This window comes from Caloenas nicobarica, chromosome 2, assembly GCF_036013445.1.
Source record: "Caloenas nicobarica isolate bCalNic1 chromosome 2, bCalNic1.hap1, whole genome shotgun sequence".
Classification (NCBI taxonomy): Eukaryota; Metazoa; Chordata; class Aves; order Columbiformes; family Columbidae; genus Caloenas; species Caloenas nicobarica.
In genome coordinates this window covers 162079854-162099501 of record NC_088246.1, presented here as the reverse complement: position 1 = coordinate 162099501, position 19648 = coordinate 162079854, and the positions used below count along the sequence as shown (strand labels likewise).

Below are 19648 nucleotides of genomic sequence, written 5' to 3'. Positions count from 1 at the left end.
AGTTGAGATGCATAGGGATTCTGAGGACTCTTCTTGGATGCGTTCAAACTGAGATATGATGTTGCTGTGCGTTAATGATTTCTCTGCCTTTTAAAAGACATGTAGTGACCAGCGGGAGGGCTGGTAGTGGTGAGGGCTGGTAGTGGTGAGGGCTGGATTTATTTCTCTTTAGAAACAGAAACTTGGGTCAGAGGTAACTGGAAGTTTGTTGCTCATGATGTAATATCTGCCTGGTGTCTTGAGATTAGTTCATGTTCTCAGATCTCTTGTGTAAAGATGGTCTTGCATGTTAAATAATTAAGAGTATTAAGAAGTGCATTATGACCAATTTTAGGAATGACTCACCGAAGAAGAGGGTCTGTTGGTTGTTCTTCCAGTTGAAGCACATAATAGCAGCTATTACAATCTTTGCCGTATCCATTGTAATTCCTCTAGCTCTCTGCTAGTCAACTTTTAACAGCCATAATACATTTAAAAGAAAAGTAACATTTCCATTCATAATGGCCGATACAGGAAATAGAGAAGTGCAACAAAATGACTATAATCTAAATGTTGTACCTTACCGCTGACTAATAATAAGCTGGAGTTTGTGAAGCAGAGCAAGAGAAAACTTTCCTTGATCTCCCCCAGGAACTTTGAAATATTCTTAAGAAATACAGGCAGACTCAGACCGATTACCAAATAAGAGGATTATCATGAGAAAAGGAGTTCTAATGACTTAAAGGAGCTCACATTAACAAGTTAAACTCAGTAAATTAATATGTTAAGTACAGAGTCTTTGACAAGCAGAAAGAGGAAAATATACACACACCCATACAGATATCTGTATCTTTTTTCCCATGTGGAGCTCAACTGTTTAAGCTCTTGTCATAGATGGCAGCAGAAAAGGAACGGAGAGTTAAAAGCTTTGATCAGCTGCATGTGAAAAAAGCTGGGACACTTAACAAGTTCAGAGGTTCCCTTCAATTCTCTGGAGTCTTCAAAAATATCTGGTTTCTTGAATGTCAACCTCAAAAAATTCCACAAGCGAGACCTCTCTGGAGATGTCCATCTTTGAATTATTCTCCAAATAGCACCAGTGCGTAATCTCCCATGAAGGTTTCAATTTAGGTGGAAGTGCTCAGAACTGCTTTAGAAACTTCCCCAGGGCTTCAAATCAGTTGTTCAGTTTCCAGGAGTTTGGGAGGATTTGTAGATAAGTTTGGGAGGAACTCCATCTAAGTCTCACCCTGGAAATTTATTAATATCCTCATCTTCTCAGCAGCCTGGGAGAACCACCCTACATATTTCTAAGAAAACTGTGTCATAACAAAGTGAACTACATGTTTGGTTTTTTTTTTTTTAATTTAGCCTAGTCAACAGGTTATTAATTTATTGGCTGTGCATCTCTACAAAGATCTCTTTAGATGTTATGTAACTCAATTTTCTTTTTCTTGGCTAGAAGTTAGTAACGGTTGAGTGACATGTGGTCTTTTTGCTAAATGCCCCTCTTTCTCCCATGCTGGAGAATCAAATCTGTTTGTTTGTCTTGCTCATTGGAGGAAATGTTTACGGATTTATTTTTTTTCCCTTACACAGCATAAATGGATGGAATAGACATGCTTTCTAATGTGAGTCTTGCAAAATGGCTACAAATTGGAACCATGACTAAAATCATACATACAAAGATACGGTGGATTCAATACATTTCATTGCTTTCTGCCCCTTCCATCCTTGCAATGAGATAAAATTCAGATGTGAAAGCTGTTTTCACTTTTGCCCTTGAAGACTCGTAATTTCATTTAATTCTTTGTTTTGCAGGTTGTCCTCTCCTTGCTGCTAATTATGGATGTGCTCTGTAGGACAGACTGTTGCCACTATGCCTTTTGACATTCACAGAGCTCTATTATGTTGTCTATTGCAGTCAAATCATTGCTACACAATTTCCATAAAAAGTTCTTCATGTTGGCAGTGCTGACTAGACTCTGCCTAGTCCTGGGGGTTACAATTTTGACCAAGAGGGTCAGGCTCCAACACCATCTGTGAAGCAATGCTGGTAGTCCATTGTTCATAACAATGATTTTTTTTTTTACTGAGAATCCATTACAATTTGTAAATATACAAGGATTTTAACATAGATGCAGGAAATGCACGGCTTTGATGGCAGTAAATAATGCAGTATGCTTCTGAATATTTTCTGATTGCCAGGAGCTGATGAATAGTAAAACATTCAGACCTGCAATCTTTTTCAACTTCCATATCAGACATTGTTCACCTTAGCTTAGTTCAGAGTAAAATACAGTTTAGGTCAAGTATTTAAGGATAAAGATGCAGAGACCTCCAAATGGAGATGAGGAAAGTTTGACATTTGAGAGAAGAGAGACAGACGAAGAAAGGGGCTACATTTTATTCCTCTGCAATATGAGCTCCAGTGTCATATCCATAACTCTGTTGTCTGATGTAATTAAAGAGAAGTGCTGTCGTCCAGGAAGATGTTAAAGCTTCCAATCTTAGAAATGGCTGAACCAATTTAACTAAAACAAAACAAAAAATCCACATAGAAACTGGATATTAAAAAAACTAAACCAAATAAGCAAACAAAAAACCCCCAGTGCTTGTGTGTTGATCTTAGCAAATAACAAGATGCATCATCATAGGTGTCCCTACTTTTGCTCTATTTATTTAAGGAAGTAACATCCCTTGTCTTATAAAAGGAGAAATTAAGGAACTAGAAGTTAAATGACTTATGAAGGATCACAAAAAAAAAATAAATGAGAAAAGGAGGCATAGGTGCTATATTTGTCTGTATAGTTCTCCACATCACCATGTATTTTAAAGTGTTGTGGCGTTTTTTATTATTTTGTTTTTGTATGGGGTTTTTTTTTTCATGGTGCGGGGTGGGGTTTTTTATTTGTTTGGGTTTTTTGGGGGCTTTTTTGTTTTTTTGTTGGTTGGTTGGGTTTTTTTGGGTTTGGTTTGGTTTGGTTTGGTTTTGTTCTTATACCTGAGTACTGTTCTTACAACTCCTGCACTCTGCTCTTTGTTTGACTTTCCCTGGATCTCCATCTGCAGAACTGAGCAGAAAATCTCAGCAGAACAGTATCCACACACGGAATTTCCCAGTACTTTCTCACAGAGGCAGAAGCGCAGCACCAACTCAGGCTACCTCCTGGCAGTTGTGCATTTAATCCATCTGAAAACTGAAAGCTCGCAGGCCAATGTGAAAATGAAAACAGAGAGTAAAAATACTATTCAAACCTTGAAGAGCTTGTTTGGGTTTGAATGAAAGCTTATATCAGGAATTTTGATACCCTAACCAATTCTCCATGGCTTCTGCAGAAAATCATGCTGCCTTAAATTTAATTCTTTCCCACCCAATACAATGAGATGGAGGCATTGCTATTCTTGGTTTCACCGGTGTTACACTTTATGTGGCTTTATCCGCATTAGTACGTAGTAGAAAGGAAATATCCTTTTGTCCTTTAATGATGCTCATTTGATAATTATTTAAGACTTTCAGCTCGTCTCTGTGACATCTACTTTAAACAGATGAAGACCAACATATAGGTATACATGGAGTTAAGATGCTGTAAAACAGCTTTTATTCTGCCTGTATATCTGTGCCGTGTAAGGCAAAGTGTGGAGGTTTGCATTCCTTGAGTTCCTTGCACACGACTTGTCACTTTTCACGAGTAAGGTTTTCATGCCTGCTCTCAATTGAATTTACTCCCCGTTACTTAGCACTTTGTTCCCAAGTAGTCTGCATTCTGCAAAGGAACAGCAGTGACATGGGGAATGCTTGTAAACTGATGAAAAATAGAACGCCTGGGAGGAAAAAAAAATCAGTCTTGAGCTTTAATAGTATTCTTGGTTGCAAAACCTGGTGGTTCTCTTGGGGTTTCTTTTTAAGGAACATTCTCTTAATCTTGTTATTGGATTTTTTTTTTTTTTCCTCTACACTCTTTGAACTTTGCTACCAGAGAAACCCTATTTACAATGTTGAGAGGTCTGTTTAAAGTTCAGTGCAGCAGAAGTTAGCTCTGTTCTACAACACTGCGAGGTAATGCATGATAGTTTGTGCCTGTCAATCACTGCTTGACATGCTAATGATGGTAGTGTTTTAGCATTAGTAGAGATACTACTAAAATAGGAATGATGTTAATGATTGTTTAAAGATAGTGGTGGGCAAAGTTTGTAAGAAGTAATGTCCTATGTTAAGTCAACAGACACAACAAAGGAAAAACAGACTTTGAAACAAGTAACATAGCTCTTTTCTTTTTGGGTTGTATTTTTTTCCAATCATATAAATTGGTCTAATGAAAATACAGACATCGAATACCGGCTATTGTGGTTCTGTGCCGTTTTCACTCTGCGGATTCATCAGCTCCTAATACTGAATTTAAGAGGTATTGAAGGCACAGTACTTCCTGGAACTCCACCCAAAATTTAGTTTTCATAAGGCTGGGAGGAGCTTTTTTGTGGATCGGTTACTGTAATGTACTGAGTGATGTTTATGTGTACACCTGCCTTCGGGTGATAGTCAGACCAACGTAAACCTTCAGTTTGTTCTTTGGTGTCTGAAGACTCAAACTGAGGGTAATTTGTCTTAATTACGGCAAGTCTTAGTTCAAGAACGCTGTGCTTTGAACACAGAAAATCCTTTCTTTCAGTCCCAATGTGAACTATATTTTTTTTATGAAGATTTTCCTCCACCCCCAAAAGCAACTTTAGGCCATTTTGTCTCATCTTATTGCTTGTTACCTGGGAGCAGAGACCAACCCCCTCCATGCTCCAGGCTCCTCTCAGGCAGTTCAGAGATCAGAAGGTCTCCCCTCAGCTCCTGTTCTCCAGCTGAACCCCCAGCTCCCTCAGCCGCTCCCATCACACTTGTGCTCCAGCCCCTTCCCCAGCTCCGTTCCCTTCTCTCAACTCGCTCCAGCACCTCAAGGCCTTTCTTGGTGTGAGGGGCCCAAAACTGACCCCAGCATTCGAGGTTTGGCCTCCCCAGGCCCAGCACAGGGGGACGGTCACTGCCCTGGCACTGCTGGCCACACTATTCCTGACACCAGCCAGGATGCTGGTGGCCTCTTGGCCACCTGGGCACACACTGGCTCATGTTCAGCCGCTGTCACCAACACCCCCAGGTCCTTTTCCCCCAGGCCCTTTCCAGCCACTCTTCCCCAGCCTGTAGCGCTGCCTGGGGTTGGTGTGACCCAAGTGCAAGACTCGGCACTTGGCCTTAATCTGATACATGCTTTTGTTTGAGGATGGTCTGAAGATCCTTCATGGCTGATAGTCCAGCCTCTACCAAGTATTTCATTTTTTTTTTTTTAGAAATTTCAAATAGTAATCTTGCATATAGCTATACATACACTGCTAAGGAGAAATTATTTACTTATTTGGACCAGGATCTCATAAGAGTATACTGGAGTAGTTCCATTAACACCAATGGAGTTAAGCCAGACTATATACTTACTGTACTTTGGCTCTGGTCCTTATAAGCTTGTGTAAAGTTCAATCTGGTTGTTATTGGCATAAGAAGCCAACCTGGGGAGCCCAAGTATTTCCTGAGACAGAGAATGAGCCAAATCTTTCCTCAGTTGGTTCTGCAATTAAGATGTTCTGCAATTAAGACATTCTGCAGCGGCTCCCATAACTCCCTCATAGAAAAACTGATGGCATACAGACCAGATAAGTGAGGTGGGTTGAAAGCTGGCTCAACGGCGGGTTGGGATCAGCAGCGCAGTGACCCAAAGATTGTCACTTCCAAACCAGCAAAACAGTCCTATTCATACGATAATATAATTGAACTAATAAACATGGCTCAGCAAGAACGTTTTCTCTGAGCACAGCACTACTTTAATGTGGTCAAATAATTTTCACTCTCCTCCTTTGCAACTGTGGTTCTGGGTTTGAATTGGGGGAGTTAAGGTCTCTGGGGCTATTAAGCGTCTCAAGGGGGTTTCTGCAAAAAGTATAAGGGCATTTGCTTTGCTAACTTGGGCGAATTCTGTTCTGGGAAAATGCAGGCTCTCCGGTGTTTCGGGTACACACAATAGTCGTTACCTGCTTTAAACTGCTGGCTGGATTTGCTATGTAGAATTTAAGCAGCTGCCAGAGGTAGGTGGCTTCACTCCAGTGCTGGGAAAAAAATAATCCTCTTTATAGTGAATTTGTAAATCACATTGGAGGCCTGCTGCCTTGAAAAACATGATAGAAATGTAAGCCATTATCATGTGTTATTACAAATGATGTCTCAGCTATTAGAAAAACAAATATATTAAGGGAATATTAAGATTGCTAATTCAAGCATTCAGAAGTTAGAAAATGCGGCAATTAAATCTGTGCATACAGGCTTAACATCGGCCCCTGTCTGCTTTTAGGCAAACCGAGACAGAAAACATTCTGCTCCTATCCTCATCCTAATAGAACACTGTTGCAGAGGGTGAAAACTATCTGGGATTTTGAACGTGGATGTACATCAGCTAGGGTTTGAGAGAAGTCGTACCTTTCCCAAGATGAGCCAAATTTCCTAGAAACCCTAAAAAGTGCACCCTTACTGATGGGATTAAATCCTTTCTCCCTATTCCTCCTCACGTTCCTTATCTTTCTCCAAAGCATAGGGAAAGTATTTGCATTACCTTTTTCAGAGTGGGACTCTGGGACATTTTTGAATAGCGTTCTTCTTTTATGTGTCTGCAATATTTTCATTTAAATGAAATAGCTTGAAATAGGTTGCAGGCTTGGAAAATGTAAGAGACTTAAGGGGAATGAGAAGACTGTGTGAAAAGTGGCAAATATGTAGACGCAGCATCAAAAGGGAAATTTCAAATCAGTCCAAATGATGTGGAAATAAAGGCACAAATGTGTCAAAGAAAAGTGATATTCCCTTGCTGGTGTGTGCTGGCCTTTTCCTGTTGCTCTCATATCTTGTGAGTTTTACTCCGATGCAACTTGTCGTCTTCATTCTCATTTAAAAACACCAAAAGTGCTTAATAATATTACTGGCCTTTTCTAGCCTGTCTGCAGAAGCAGTGATATTTAATAGTGAATTCATTGTTGCTCTATAAGGAAGCTTTACCATAAAGGTCACCAAATTTGGTTAGTGCATTTTAATTTGTACACACGTTAAAGGTCATTTTCCTCACTTCCATTGCAATAACGCGGCGTGTTTGCTTTCTTATCAGATGATTGTGTATGACTTAGCTAAGAGATCTTATCAATGTAAACGGAATATAAAACAAAATTAATAATGATGACAACACTTGTGCAAGTGTAAGGAGATTTTTTTTTTTTTTTCCCCTCTGTATGTTTACATAATGGTTGGAGGTAAACACGCATCTACAAGGTCTGATTTTCTGCTGTGTTACTTCAATATTTCCCTTTCCCCCCCGTGTGAGTTCCCCAGCCTTCAGCAGACTTTCTGCTGGTGTCTATTGGAATGACAGTAGTTTCAGATTCATAATATCATCTCTGTATAAACATGTCCAAACGTAATTAAGGACCTGGGCCCTTAATCCAGCAGACCTCAAATTAGCTTTCAAAATGCATATTAAGGGCAGAGACAAACACTTTCATGCAATTCGAAATGACCCCTGAGGGCAGGGTGAACAAAATAGTGTGAACCTTTCTAATGTCGCAAAACTCTCTCTACAGAGATTTGCATATAAAGTGTAGCATTTTATGTCAAACAGATTTGTTAATCTTACAATGAAGGAAACAGTACTTGAAAATTAATCAAGGTGGGTTTTCATTGCCCAGTAGAGGCCCTTAAAAGGACCTGACCTGATAACTGGAGGCTGTTATTGCATGGTTTCTAAATTCAATCATTTTGGAGTTTCATTTGCCAGGTGGTTTTGAAGGAAATAGATCTCCATAGCAGATAAATCCTCAATGGTTTCTTCACTTGAGTAGTGGAATTGTACTTAAAGAAATTCTTGTAATCCAGGCTCTGTTGGAAAACACTTTATTACTTGGTCATTATTTTAAAATTGTGTTTAAAATATGTGTAAGCATTTCTGTAGGTAAAAATGGGTGGTTTTACTGAGTCTTTTGGTATTGAGTACAGGGTAGGTTTTGCTTGCTTATCATAATAACCTGTCTAAGAAACGATGACTGGAAAATAAACCTCCTCCCCTAGGAGGTGGTTTCTTGCCCTTACGACCTAACCGAAAAGCCTAGAGTATGTTAAATGCTTATATGATTTGGCATTGCAGGAGGGAGGGACAGAGGAACGTCGTCTTGTATTAAGCATCTTGGGCGATTCTCTGGTGTTATCATCCTTATCCTAGTCCAAGGGCTAAGAACAGGGAGAGGTGGGGTAAGACAGTGGTATATTGGTGAGATTAATTTAGCTAATGATAGCAACCTGCCCGGTGCTTTCATCCTACAAGAGATGTAGAAAATCACGGATCCCTGCCTCAACTAAAATGCCTGTTTCTAGCGCTTTTCGCCTCCTTTGTAGAGCCAGTTGTGCAATCTCAACCTTCCTGCCTTTCAGTGTATGCTGTAACCAATCCATAAAGGGTAGAGAAGCGTGATGCTGCTTTTCCATATGTGAATCACACACTTAGTTGTTTGGCTCATTTTTTTTCTATTATTCTAGTCTAGTCTAATCTATTCTATTCCATATAAATACAGGAAAAAATTGTTTCCTTTGGCCTGTCCTATTATTTATGCTTTTACCCAGCTAGCTTCTGAATTCTTAGCAAAAAAACATTTCTTTCCTTCTTGTAACAGCATTGGCTTAGGCATTTCCAAGACAAAACTTGCTTTTCTGGGCTCGGGGCTGTAATGGGCTTTAATAGTTTTTAATTACTTAACTATCTGTTGTGACATAATTAAAATGTCTTTCAACATTTCACATTTCACCTCCAAGAAATAAGTATCTTCTAGGCTGTAAAATATGACCTGCAGCTTATTTTTGTGAAATAATGAGGGAAAAGGCTCTTCCAGGCTCAGTCACATCCAGGTCACCTGTCAGTATAAAGTGCTGTGTCCCTAAATAACCTTGTTCATTCCTTCCCTGCCTTTCACTCCTGTTTGGCGTGTGTGTTGAAAGAACCTCTGTCAGGATTAAAATATATCTTTACTTAAACCGTTTTACTAAAAAAAAAAAACCAAACCTGAGAGCCTAGCAAAAATAACTGTAAAAAGCCATTACATCTTACTACAAAATTAGGGTTTTTTGTCCCACACTGCATTCTTTTCATCTTGGGAAAATGTGTACAATGAAAATAGATTAGCTCCAGTTTAATCAACAAATTCTAGGTGTTCTGAGAAATGGACTTAAAACAGGTTGGGACAGAGCTATAAAACCAGAGCAGTGCCATACCATACCATTCAAGGTTCAGAATAAGCTAATGTAATTAAAATGAAATCAGATTATACTGCTTATGATTATTTCTCATATATTTTCTAGCAGAAAATAATGCTTTCTGGTAGCTTTAAACTTTTCCTAAATTCAGCCTGAAATTTTGTTGTTTGTGTTGGTTTCTGTATCTCTATTTAGAGAAGCATTTTAAGTTATAGCTAAAGGGAGTCCCTGTTTTCCAAACTGGAGGTTTGGGAGATGTGTTTACCTGGGATGAACCTGGTTTTTAGGAGATTTTGTTAAATTCTAGCGCCTCCTATATGTGGACAGAGCTTTGCAATTTATCAGGAAAAAAAAAATATGGAGGAAACAGCGATACCTTTTTGTTACCTCTAGGAGTGTTTGGCAAAACCTTCAACCCTCTGGGAAAGAGTTGTTCCCTCAATTTTTCTTGATACTTCTTAGAATTTTAAGGGAACATCCAAAAGATTCAGTTGGTACCGAGAGCACTCCAGATATTGATACATTTGTTGTGCCAACAGTCGTAGGTATGTCTTTTCTTTAGTAAGCATCAAAGTATGATTCACCTGCAAGTGGAAGATGCTGGATAAAATTTTTTTACCATTGCTCCTGCAAGAGGAGGTCACATTTCCCATAACCTTCCTATGCTGTAGACCAAGAAAGTCAAGGAGAATAGGGAATAACATTAATGCATAGCGTGAAAGGAAGATCTTCAGCAGCTGAGGGGAGAAAGATCTGGAAAAAGATGAGTGGAATCAACTGTGGATTAGTCAGATGCGTGGGAAATGAAATGTTATAAAAATTCAAAGCTCTCTGAATAATTATGTCATGAAATAAATGATTCATTTTACAGGTGGTTTGCTTTTTTGTTGTTGTTGTTTCTGCTACTAATTTTAAGGCAGAAAGCTAATAGTATCTGTCTCAGGGCAGTAAGGAACTTGACCTGTTGAGAAATGACCCCATTTCAGATTTGGAAATGGTCTATCATTTCCATGTAAGTGTAAATTAACCTTGATTCAAGGGATGGCATCATGAATCACTTTTTTCCCTTTTTCTTTTCTTTTTTTTTTTTCCTTTGGAGCCTTGGAATTTTCTTGAGATACTTCCACCTATGGCACGTCTCCACTTCCTCAGTATAAAATGGACATAAACCCATCACTGCATTGGTGTTTGGAATGGAAAGCATTAATTAGATGTTTCTGCTCTCATGGAAGTCCTATGGGAAAATTAGGAGCTTGGTGTTAAGTGAAAAGTTTGCGTGGCCTCATGTGAATGTGGCTTTGAATGGACATCCCAAGAAAACTTAATTAGATGAATAAAATTTTTAAATGTATATGACATACATAGCATAATAATTAATTACCCATGTGCTGAATAAGGCAGAGATCCGACTTGGGAGGGAGAAAAAATAGTACCTATATATGCATACCTGGGAAATTTAAACTCTAGCATTTCCTACCTGTTGAGGGCTTAAATTTCTGATCTTGTGGTGCTTCCAGTGCGTGTTGATGCCTTGAGTTATTAAAGATATAGGAATGTGTTTCTTTCCTCAAGAATGACAGGGCTGACATTAAGACACTCTTAATAATCTCCATTTGGCAAATTCTGCTAATCCGAACTGGAGATAATAACCAGGGTTTATTATATGTAATATTACCATGTATTCTGTTTGTTATTGTATATTTATGTAAAACTCAGGTGAGGGTGCCCATACCACGGTCTGGAGGGCCTACCTGGTGAACTCAACAATCTGTCCAGCCTGCTCAGGACCTGTGTTTCTCTTGCTCCTCCAGCATGTACAAATTTATGACTGGAGACTAAAGGGACTCAAAGAATCAAACATTTCCCATATTGAAATATAAAGGAAGAACTAGGAATTAAGAGGAGAATCCTGCAACAGATGATCTGGCTGTGACAGACAGTAATACTAAATCCACTGAGAGATGATGTAAGCAGAGCGGGAATCATTATCCTGACTTACCAGCCAGGACAAGGTCATAAAATGTGAACCATATACCAGAATAAAGGCTTGGCCATATCTTTCCTACCCTCTGGTTAGTCTGTTAGAATCTTCATCGTTGAATTTTATGCCTGCTTTATGTTCATTAAAAACAAGGAAAAAAGTGGCGGAGGTGGGCAGAGACTACATAAAGTGCAAATTAAGAGTGAGTAGGACTTTGTAATGCTAGAAAGAGCAAAACAAAAGAATCTCTCCGCAAAGGAACTGATGAAAATGCCATCTGAAGCGACAACTGTACAGCCTTTGAAACTCTCATTTGGAATATTTCAGAATGCTGCTTGAAGCTAAATGACCCATTAGCGTCCTCTGCTGACCAAATAAAGGCTCTGGCGTTTTAAGGGTGGACAAGAACATCTAGGTGCTTTAAGGTTGTCTGGAATTTTAAGCAGAGTTTTGATTTGGAATTAATCAAGGTTAAAAGAAAAGACGATGCCATAGCAGGCCTGTCATGCGCTCAGCTTTCAGAACATATTTTAGCTACCCCTCTAGAAATGAAGGCTGCAAGTGCAGAGCCACTATGAAAAAAACGTCACTTTGTGCATGAAAAAATGTGTTAAAGAAACACATAGCCCTGGTGCATCTGTATTCTCCTCCAAGAGTTACAGTAAACTATTTGAAGAGTGTGAGACAATGGGTGCCCCCAAGTGGGGTTTTGGGGAGCGGGATAGTAGCTGCGCACTCGGTAGCATACCTGACCTTCTTAACCCATGCACACGGAATGATATATTTAAAGCATGTATTTTTTTTTTCCAAACCCAAAACCAAACAAGCAAACACCAACAAAACCCCCACCATTTTTATGTGAGTAATTGAAAAGTAAATGGAGAGCCAAGATAAATTACTGATTAGCTGCTATGGAGATAGGACAACACAATGTTTTAAATAATTAGAAAATAATAATCCGGAAGTCCTAATTGCAATTAAAAAAACATCAGTTTGGTTAGTGATTGATTCTGGAGGAGAGGACAGGTCATGTATCACAGTTCCATGGTAGAAGTGCTTCCCCAGCTCTGCCTGGCAAAACGGATGGGACCTGGGAAGGCTGAGAGAGAACGAAACATGGGCTTTGGAAGAGTCTCCTGTCACTTCCAATGTAAGAGGCCAAAACATCTGTAGAAGAAAACAGCTTGGCAACTATGGCTCTATGAGAAATGCAATGAGGTGCAGAGAGGTTTAAACCAGATAGCAAAGGATCTAGGGCAGACTGGGAGGGCTGATTACAGCAGTTAGGGGAAGAAAGGAAGGAAAAGTGGATAACGGCAGTAATATTAACATAATCTCTCCTGTGAAAGTGCTGCTTCATTTATAAAGAAGGTAAAGAACTCTGGACCAAAGCAATTGGTTTATCAGGTCAAGATGGTGTTATCAAGTCTGGTGGCTGGATGACTGGTTGATCTGGTCTCAAGAAAAATGTCTGATTTAACTCAGTTTCACTGAAGTTGCTTTTTCTGTCTGTCTTGGACAAGAAGATTACTGATACTGTGGGATCATGGAAACACCCTTCTTCTAATCCATCCAAAAGGGAGGAAGAAGAATTGAACTATCTGCTAAAGTTTTTAAATGGGAGCAAACAATGTTATATCCATGGAGGTCAATGGGAAGACTGATGGGTTTAAGCAGAAACAGATGTCAAAATTAAAACCCTACAGAATCTCTTTTACCATATCTTAATTGGAATGAAATCAGGGTAGTTAATGCTGGAGGTACATTTGCCTACCCTGTGAACAGCCTGCCTTATTGCTTGACTAGTTTTCATTGCACAGCAGGGTGGATAGAGATTTATTTATCTTGCAGGAGACAATTTCCTCCTGACAGCCAGAAAGCAGATTTGACACCCCCGACCAGAACCACACTAAGTAGCCTTGCCCAAGTCCAACCCTCCAAGCAGAGTCTGGAAACCTAGTGTGACACAAACAATGATTTAAGAAGGAAGAAAATAGTGTAAAGAAGGCGATTGCATTTAAGGGCAATTTTCACTGAAAAGGAAGAAACTGGATTGTACAAAAAGATGAATCAGTCTGGGAAAAAAGAGACAAATTTTCCCTGTTGTATTGACTTGTTTCAAACAGTCCTAACAATGGAAAAGTAGCAAAATTTCTTCTTGGATTTACCTTAAATCTTCCTGTTAAACACCCATGCACTTATTTCTTTGTGTTTCTCCTCTTTTAGCGACGAGCCAGGAAGATGAAGTGCTGCCTTCTCTCTGTCGCGTTGGCCGTTCTGGTGTTCGTTGTCATAATCATTGTGGTCTCTGTCAAGCGCTGATCTGGCTGCGGTTCCCACAGGTAAAAGCCTTTAACTAAGTGTTTTATTATAATCTGTAAAATGGTTGGGAGACAGTTTAGGAAGCTGATAATGGTAAGAAATAATTATCTTAGCTTGCACATTCAGGGATGGCCTATGAAAATAACTTCTTTTAAAGGGTATTTGAGTTTGGAAATGTCATCCTTAGTGGATCCTTAAATGTAAGCCAAGGTGGTATTCAAACAAAACATCTTATTACCCTTTTCTCTGCTGTTTCTGTTGTGTTTGATTTTATATGGATCTCATAGCAATGCTAATTAATGAATCCCAAATCCATATGAATTAGAGATGCAGAAGTGATGTTAAAAACCCCAGCATGAAGCAGGGCTGGGGACAATCAAACATCCGACAGATATACCGAGATGCTCCAAAGTGGACCTACCTGCTCAGACGATCCAAAGAGACCCTGAAGCCAAGCCCTCCTGAGGAGCAGAAAGACAAACAACTGGAGATTGTAGTATGGACAAAAATAAAAATGGATTTCTGATGATTTCTGCTCTGGGTCCACTCCTAAAAGAAGTGTTGGTCTGTAGTAGTGAGACTGGGTGGTAACCTTAGCAGGATAAGTGAGACATCAAAGCAACTTCATCCTACTAGTGAAGCTTAATCTATAATATATTTTCTTTGTAAAGAATGTGCTTTAAATGTAAAGCATAAGACACAAAAGGAGTTTTTATTTTCCCTTTTTTTCCTCCCATTACCGTAGGAGAATGACTCATAAGTTATTTTTTACAATCTCTGTCTAATACAAAGCATTTCTGGGTGTCTGCTTCTTTAGAGCATCACTAAGCCATTATTGAAGGAGAGATTATTAGATTTACAGAATTTCTCCCACTACAAGGGCTCTGGCATTCCAGGTCTGCATGCTTACTGCCTTGGCAGGGTTTCCAACCGGTAAAGCCAGAACCCAAGACTATCACAGAATCACAGATGGTTGGGGTTGGAAGGGACCTCTGGAGATCATCCAGTCCAACGCACCTGCTAAAGCAGGGTCACCAGAGCAGATCACACAGGAATGTGTCCAGGTGGGTTTGAATGTCTCCAGAGAAGGAGACTCCACAACCTCTCTGGGCAGCCTGTTCCAGGGCTCTGGCACCTCAAAGAAGTTTCTCCTCATGTTCAGATGGAACCTCCTGTGCTTCAGCCTGTGCCTGTTGCTCCTCATCCTATCGTTGGGCACCACTGAACAGAGTCTGGTCCATCCTCTTGACACCCACCCTTGAGATATTGATAAACATTGATGAGATCCCCTCTCAGCTTCTCTTCTCCAGGCTGAACAGCCCCAGCTCTCTCAGTCTCTCCTCATAAGAAAGATGCTCTAGACCCCTCATCATCTTCGTCACCCACTGGACTCCCTCTAGTAATTCCGTGTCCTTCTTAAATGGGGTTTTGCTGCAGACAGAAAGTAGGAGCTCTGAGGCAGAAAGCAATGAAGGGTGGGGACAACTTTTGGTTTAGAGACCTCGTATGTCCCACAGAGATTTGCATAAAGCATGTGTGATATCACTCCCGTACTTAATAGATAGTGCATTATACTGAGGTTCACTGGGACATTTAACAACAATTTAGGTGGAGATGTTTTAGCCTGAACTATCCTCTGGATCTGCTCTAGAGGAAGCAGAAAAGATTGATAGATTTTGTTTATTATTTTGTTTTACAAGACTTCAGTGTCACTTGACAATGTTATCCTTCCACATGAGGCTGAAGTCATTGCCCTCTAATGTGGCTTCTTTCTCCATTGTCCTCTCAACTGAAACTAGGGCTTGGTTCAAAACTATCACAGGAAGATCATTATTCACAGAAGGTTATTTAATCTTTGGAACTCCTTCTGGCACGACATTGTGGGTGCCAAAATTTGGGTCAAGTACCATCTCACTGGTTTGGGATAAGGATAATCATGAACCCTACATTATTGTTAGGAGAAATAGCAGTAAGGGTTTTTCCACACTTGCCTGCTTACTTAGGTGTTTGGCAAGTACTGAAGTGAGGACAATATCAGTGAGATGAACCTTTAGACCAATCAAATACAGATGTTCTTATGGCATGGATCTATAAATTCTACATATATTTTTATCCTTCTTTTACATAAGAGGCACTGCTTATGGATGCAAATAGTGATCTGTCCTGCTGATTTAAATCTAGAGCAAGTATAATTTTAGTTGCGTTACTCTGGTTTTACTCTGCAAAGTCTGGTTTGAAAATGTGATCCAGCAAGGTAATCTATAATGTAATAAAATTTCTTTTATATATAGTTAAATAATTCCTATCTACTAGAAATTACACATCTTATCAACAGTTGACTACATCTAGACACATTTTAATCTAAATCCCTTAAGGAGAGAAAGTCAGAGAACAAAAATATTCTTACAAAAAAACTCCACTGGAAAACTAGAGTTAATCTTCTGTTAAGATATCCATGTCTAGAGGGAAGTGAACCTAGAGATACTAATGAAAGCCCTAGGAAAAATATAATGCTCTACTTTTCATCATCAGTTGTGAAACTAATTATCAAGTTTCTAAAACATGAGTTACTCTCCAGAAGTACAAATGTATGCAAAATCTATATTGAGTTATATTAGAACAAGTATGCTTTCTGATCATTATAAACTGTTCTTAATCTATATTGACTCCAAATAGCACGCAGCAGATTTCACATTTACATTGTAAAGATTTCCAAAACAGAACGTTTTCAGAATTTCCGTGTCGATCGTGAACATTTTTTCTGTCCTGAATTGCAAGACAAATGGATTTTAAAATATCAGTGGATTTAAAGTTTCAACTACCTCAACAAATTGTTTCATTTAAAACTGTCTTACATACTTCAGGGAGAAAGAGAACAGCTGGGTTTTAACATAGAAGAGCTCTACATGAATGTTCAGAAAACATAAACAGAAGAAAGCAAGCTAGGGAACTACTTACAAAATGATCTGATTGGCATAAAACACATAACTGAATAAAATCCTAAATTTAGTAATGACTGGCCAGAACTTCCATTTAATATGTCATCCAAGAGTTTGCTTTGTGCTGAATCAATAAAGAACCAAAAGAAACATCACAATGCACCCCCGCCCGCCCCCCACTTCAAGTGGTTTAGGTCCCATTTGCCTTATTTTCAAGGTCAGCTTCTTTAGCTTTCACAAGTGCAGCCACAATGAGAAACCTGAAGGTCACTATTCAGTGAGTTAAAGGAGTGATGCCATTAGTATCTATGATCACTAATGATTATTATGATCATTAACATATAAAGTCTTCCTTTTTTTCTTTTTTTTTTTTTTGTTTGTTTTGTTCCTGTTTCTACTTTTGCAATAATGATGCTGGATCAACAGTTCTTCTCAAAAGAGCGGAAAAAAAAAAAGCACTTTTTTCCCCCACCACAAATCAGACATGACTTTGACAGACAAGCCCATTCCTTCCATAGGAAAGATCACTTCATGAATCTTGAAAAAGTTAAGTACTTGAAAAGTAAAAAGCCCTTTTTCCCGTGAGTTTCTCAAGCAGTGGTGGCTGCTGGCTCAGTGCATTCGGAGAGACCAGCTGTTCAGAATAGCTCTGAGCCCTGAGTTCTGCCTGTTGAGGTCCTTGCCATAAGTATGTCACGGCTCCCTTGGGGCAGAGAGAGAGAAGAGCATCTACGGAGGATGTGGAGAAACTCCTGGGGACTTATGACTGTACGTTTGTTTGCTGACGCCTCAGGAAAATAGCCCAGGAACTTTTGGGTCACGTTGCTCATATTGCAGCAACATTGCAGCTGCTCTTTTTGCTCTTACGGTACAACATCAGTAAACATCTTAAAAGGACAGTATCGCAGTAGCAGTCTGAAAAAAGTCTCTCCTTTAACAATGTCTTTGTCTAGTGTCAACCTAGATAGACATTCTGTGTCCTCCTTTTGGCTCATTTGGCTGAATGCACAATTACACAAAGTGACAATCAAGGACTGTTGGAATCTTAAGTCTTAAGCGTTCTTTATAGGAAAAAAGAAGGCGATAACCTTTGAGAAAGATGCTACATGTATTTGACAGTTGCAAAATATGATTTTTGATGACAACTTAATCATCTCAATCTATTTAGCCAAAGAAATAAAGCAAGATGACATGACTACTCTGCGCCCTTTTCTTGGAAGAAGTCATTGCAGCAGAAGGTGCCTTCCCCGTTTACAAGATATGCTTCAGTCAGACAAAGGTTACATGGAATTTGTTATATAGGTCCTTAAACCCTGTGGACTTACTGTTCTTTCCAGCTTCAGAACCTGTGAATAAAGAGCTGAGAGCCCAGAGGAATAAAACAGTGTTTTCCTTCTTGGTAGTTGATGCAATGGTTGACAGCGATGCTCAGCTATGGAAGAGCAAAACAAGAAGAAAGTGTGCAAGTGATCATTCAGCAGAACATTCTTCCAGCCTTCAGCAACTTAAAGCTCAACAGCTTTCTGATCCAGGAAGTAGTTATTTAATCTCTAACAGACGTCAATGCGTTCCTTTCTTGTTAATTTGACCAGTTGCATTTTGAACCATCATAAACTTCTGAAATGTGAAATATCCTGAGCAAGGAGTTCCGCTCTAATTACAGTCGACCTGTACATCTTTAATGTACAGCTAAAGATCCATCTTGGGCAGGAGCTCTAGATTAGGGCTATAGTCCGTATGGAAAAGCAATAATCAGGCTCCAGGTATCTGTTTCCTGAATATGCAACTGTCTTGCTTTGGATTTAATTGAATTAATTATTATAGAAAACTAGAAAATATTATTTTAATTTGGATTGGTTTTTTCCCTCCTTTGCAATCACAGTTTTCCTTGCCTAATTCATTTATGGTCTTATTATTTGGTTAAATTTCTTCTGTAACTTGAGCAATAAAGATGAGGTTCAGAGAGACGATTTTATACAATCTGTCTTTGGTGTTTGGTTTTTTTTTCCCCTTACTTTCAGGCACTACAATATCACTGTGTGCCATACCTCTGGTTCCTTGCAGTAGGAATCGTAAAACCTGCATTTTTAGTCACTGCATGTATTTAGAGGAGTGGAGGAAAGCTCTGTCATGCAATGTGGCCTAGGGAAGTAAAGACCATCTTCATCTCGGAGTTTTAAATTTCGAAGTTTGAACCCAGGACAGCAGAAGGGTTTTCTGCAAAATTGGATTTTGCTAGGTCAGCTTTAGCCCCTTCTGATGTCATTAATGCTGCACCTTTCCCTCGTAGCAGGATAAAGTATCATGTGGAACCAAGAGGAAGTTCTTCCAAGGCAAAGCACATCAATAAGCCACCAACAAATGCAATCAGAGCCCGTATCTGTTGGGGTCGTGAGGGCTATAGGTGGCAGAGAGGGAAAGATTGACATGTGATGTTGCAGTACTTGGCATTTACAGTCCTGTCATTCCTTCCCAGCTGGAGACAAGTCTGGGCACCCTCTTCTGACACGTACAGTAGAAATTCTGACATTTGCCCAATGCATCTCATGCCTGGCAAAGTCAGGTTGTAAGAGCACAGCGGTTCCTACTCGGTGATGAACAGAGCAATAATTCAACCTAATGAACATTGTAAATAAGGACAAAACATAGACAGGTTTGCTTCATGGCATTCCTTTTGCCTTTTAAATTGATATCATAGGGCTGGCTTTACTTAAAGTCTCTGTTTTTACCACACATCTATATATGGCTCAATAACTATGTGAGCGGCTCAGTTTTCAAGCTTGTTTCAATCTCTCAAGCCCCGAAAGGGTCATAATATTTTTAACAGCTGTCATTCAAATTCTAAAATAATTCACCCCTCTGCCCTGGCTGTGGCATTGCTGCCATGTTTGCTCTGCAGCAGAGTCAGGAGTCAATAACTCTGCAATACCTTTTTTTTTTCTTTTCCTGTTTCCTATTATTTTGAAAAGGTTCCTACATTTATAGTAAGGTGCCAATTCCTGTCAATTCAATTCTTGTCTTTTAGTCTATTATTAATTTCTCAGATCCTGGCATCCTTGCTAAATTTTTGCTCTGGCAGAAAGACTGAGGTACATCCTGATTCTGCAGTAA

General features: G+C 39.4%; 1 protein-coding gene across 2 annotated transcripts in view; it reads left to right on the top strand.

The window, feature by feature from the left end:
• The window catches only part of TSNARE1 (t-SNARE domain containing 1), a 512375-nt gene that overhangs the window by 435414 nt on the left and 57313 nt on the right, over positions 1–19648 (top strand). For both annotated transcript variants that reach the window (XM_065629755.1, XM_065629754.1), the window contains exon 12: positions 13503–13618. In XM_065629755.1, coding sequence (XP_065485827.1) covers positions 13503–13598 — 96 coding nt within the window. In that variant the 3' untranslated portion in view covers positions 13599–13618. The remainder of the gene's footprint in view (positions 1–13502; positions 13619–19648) is intronic.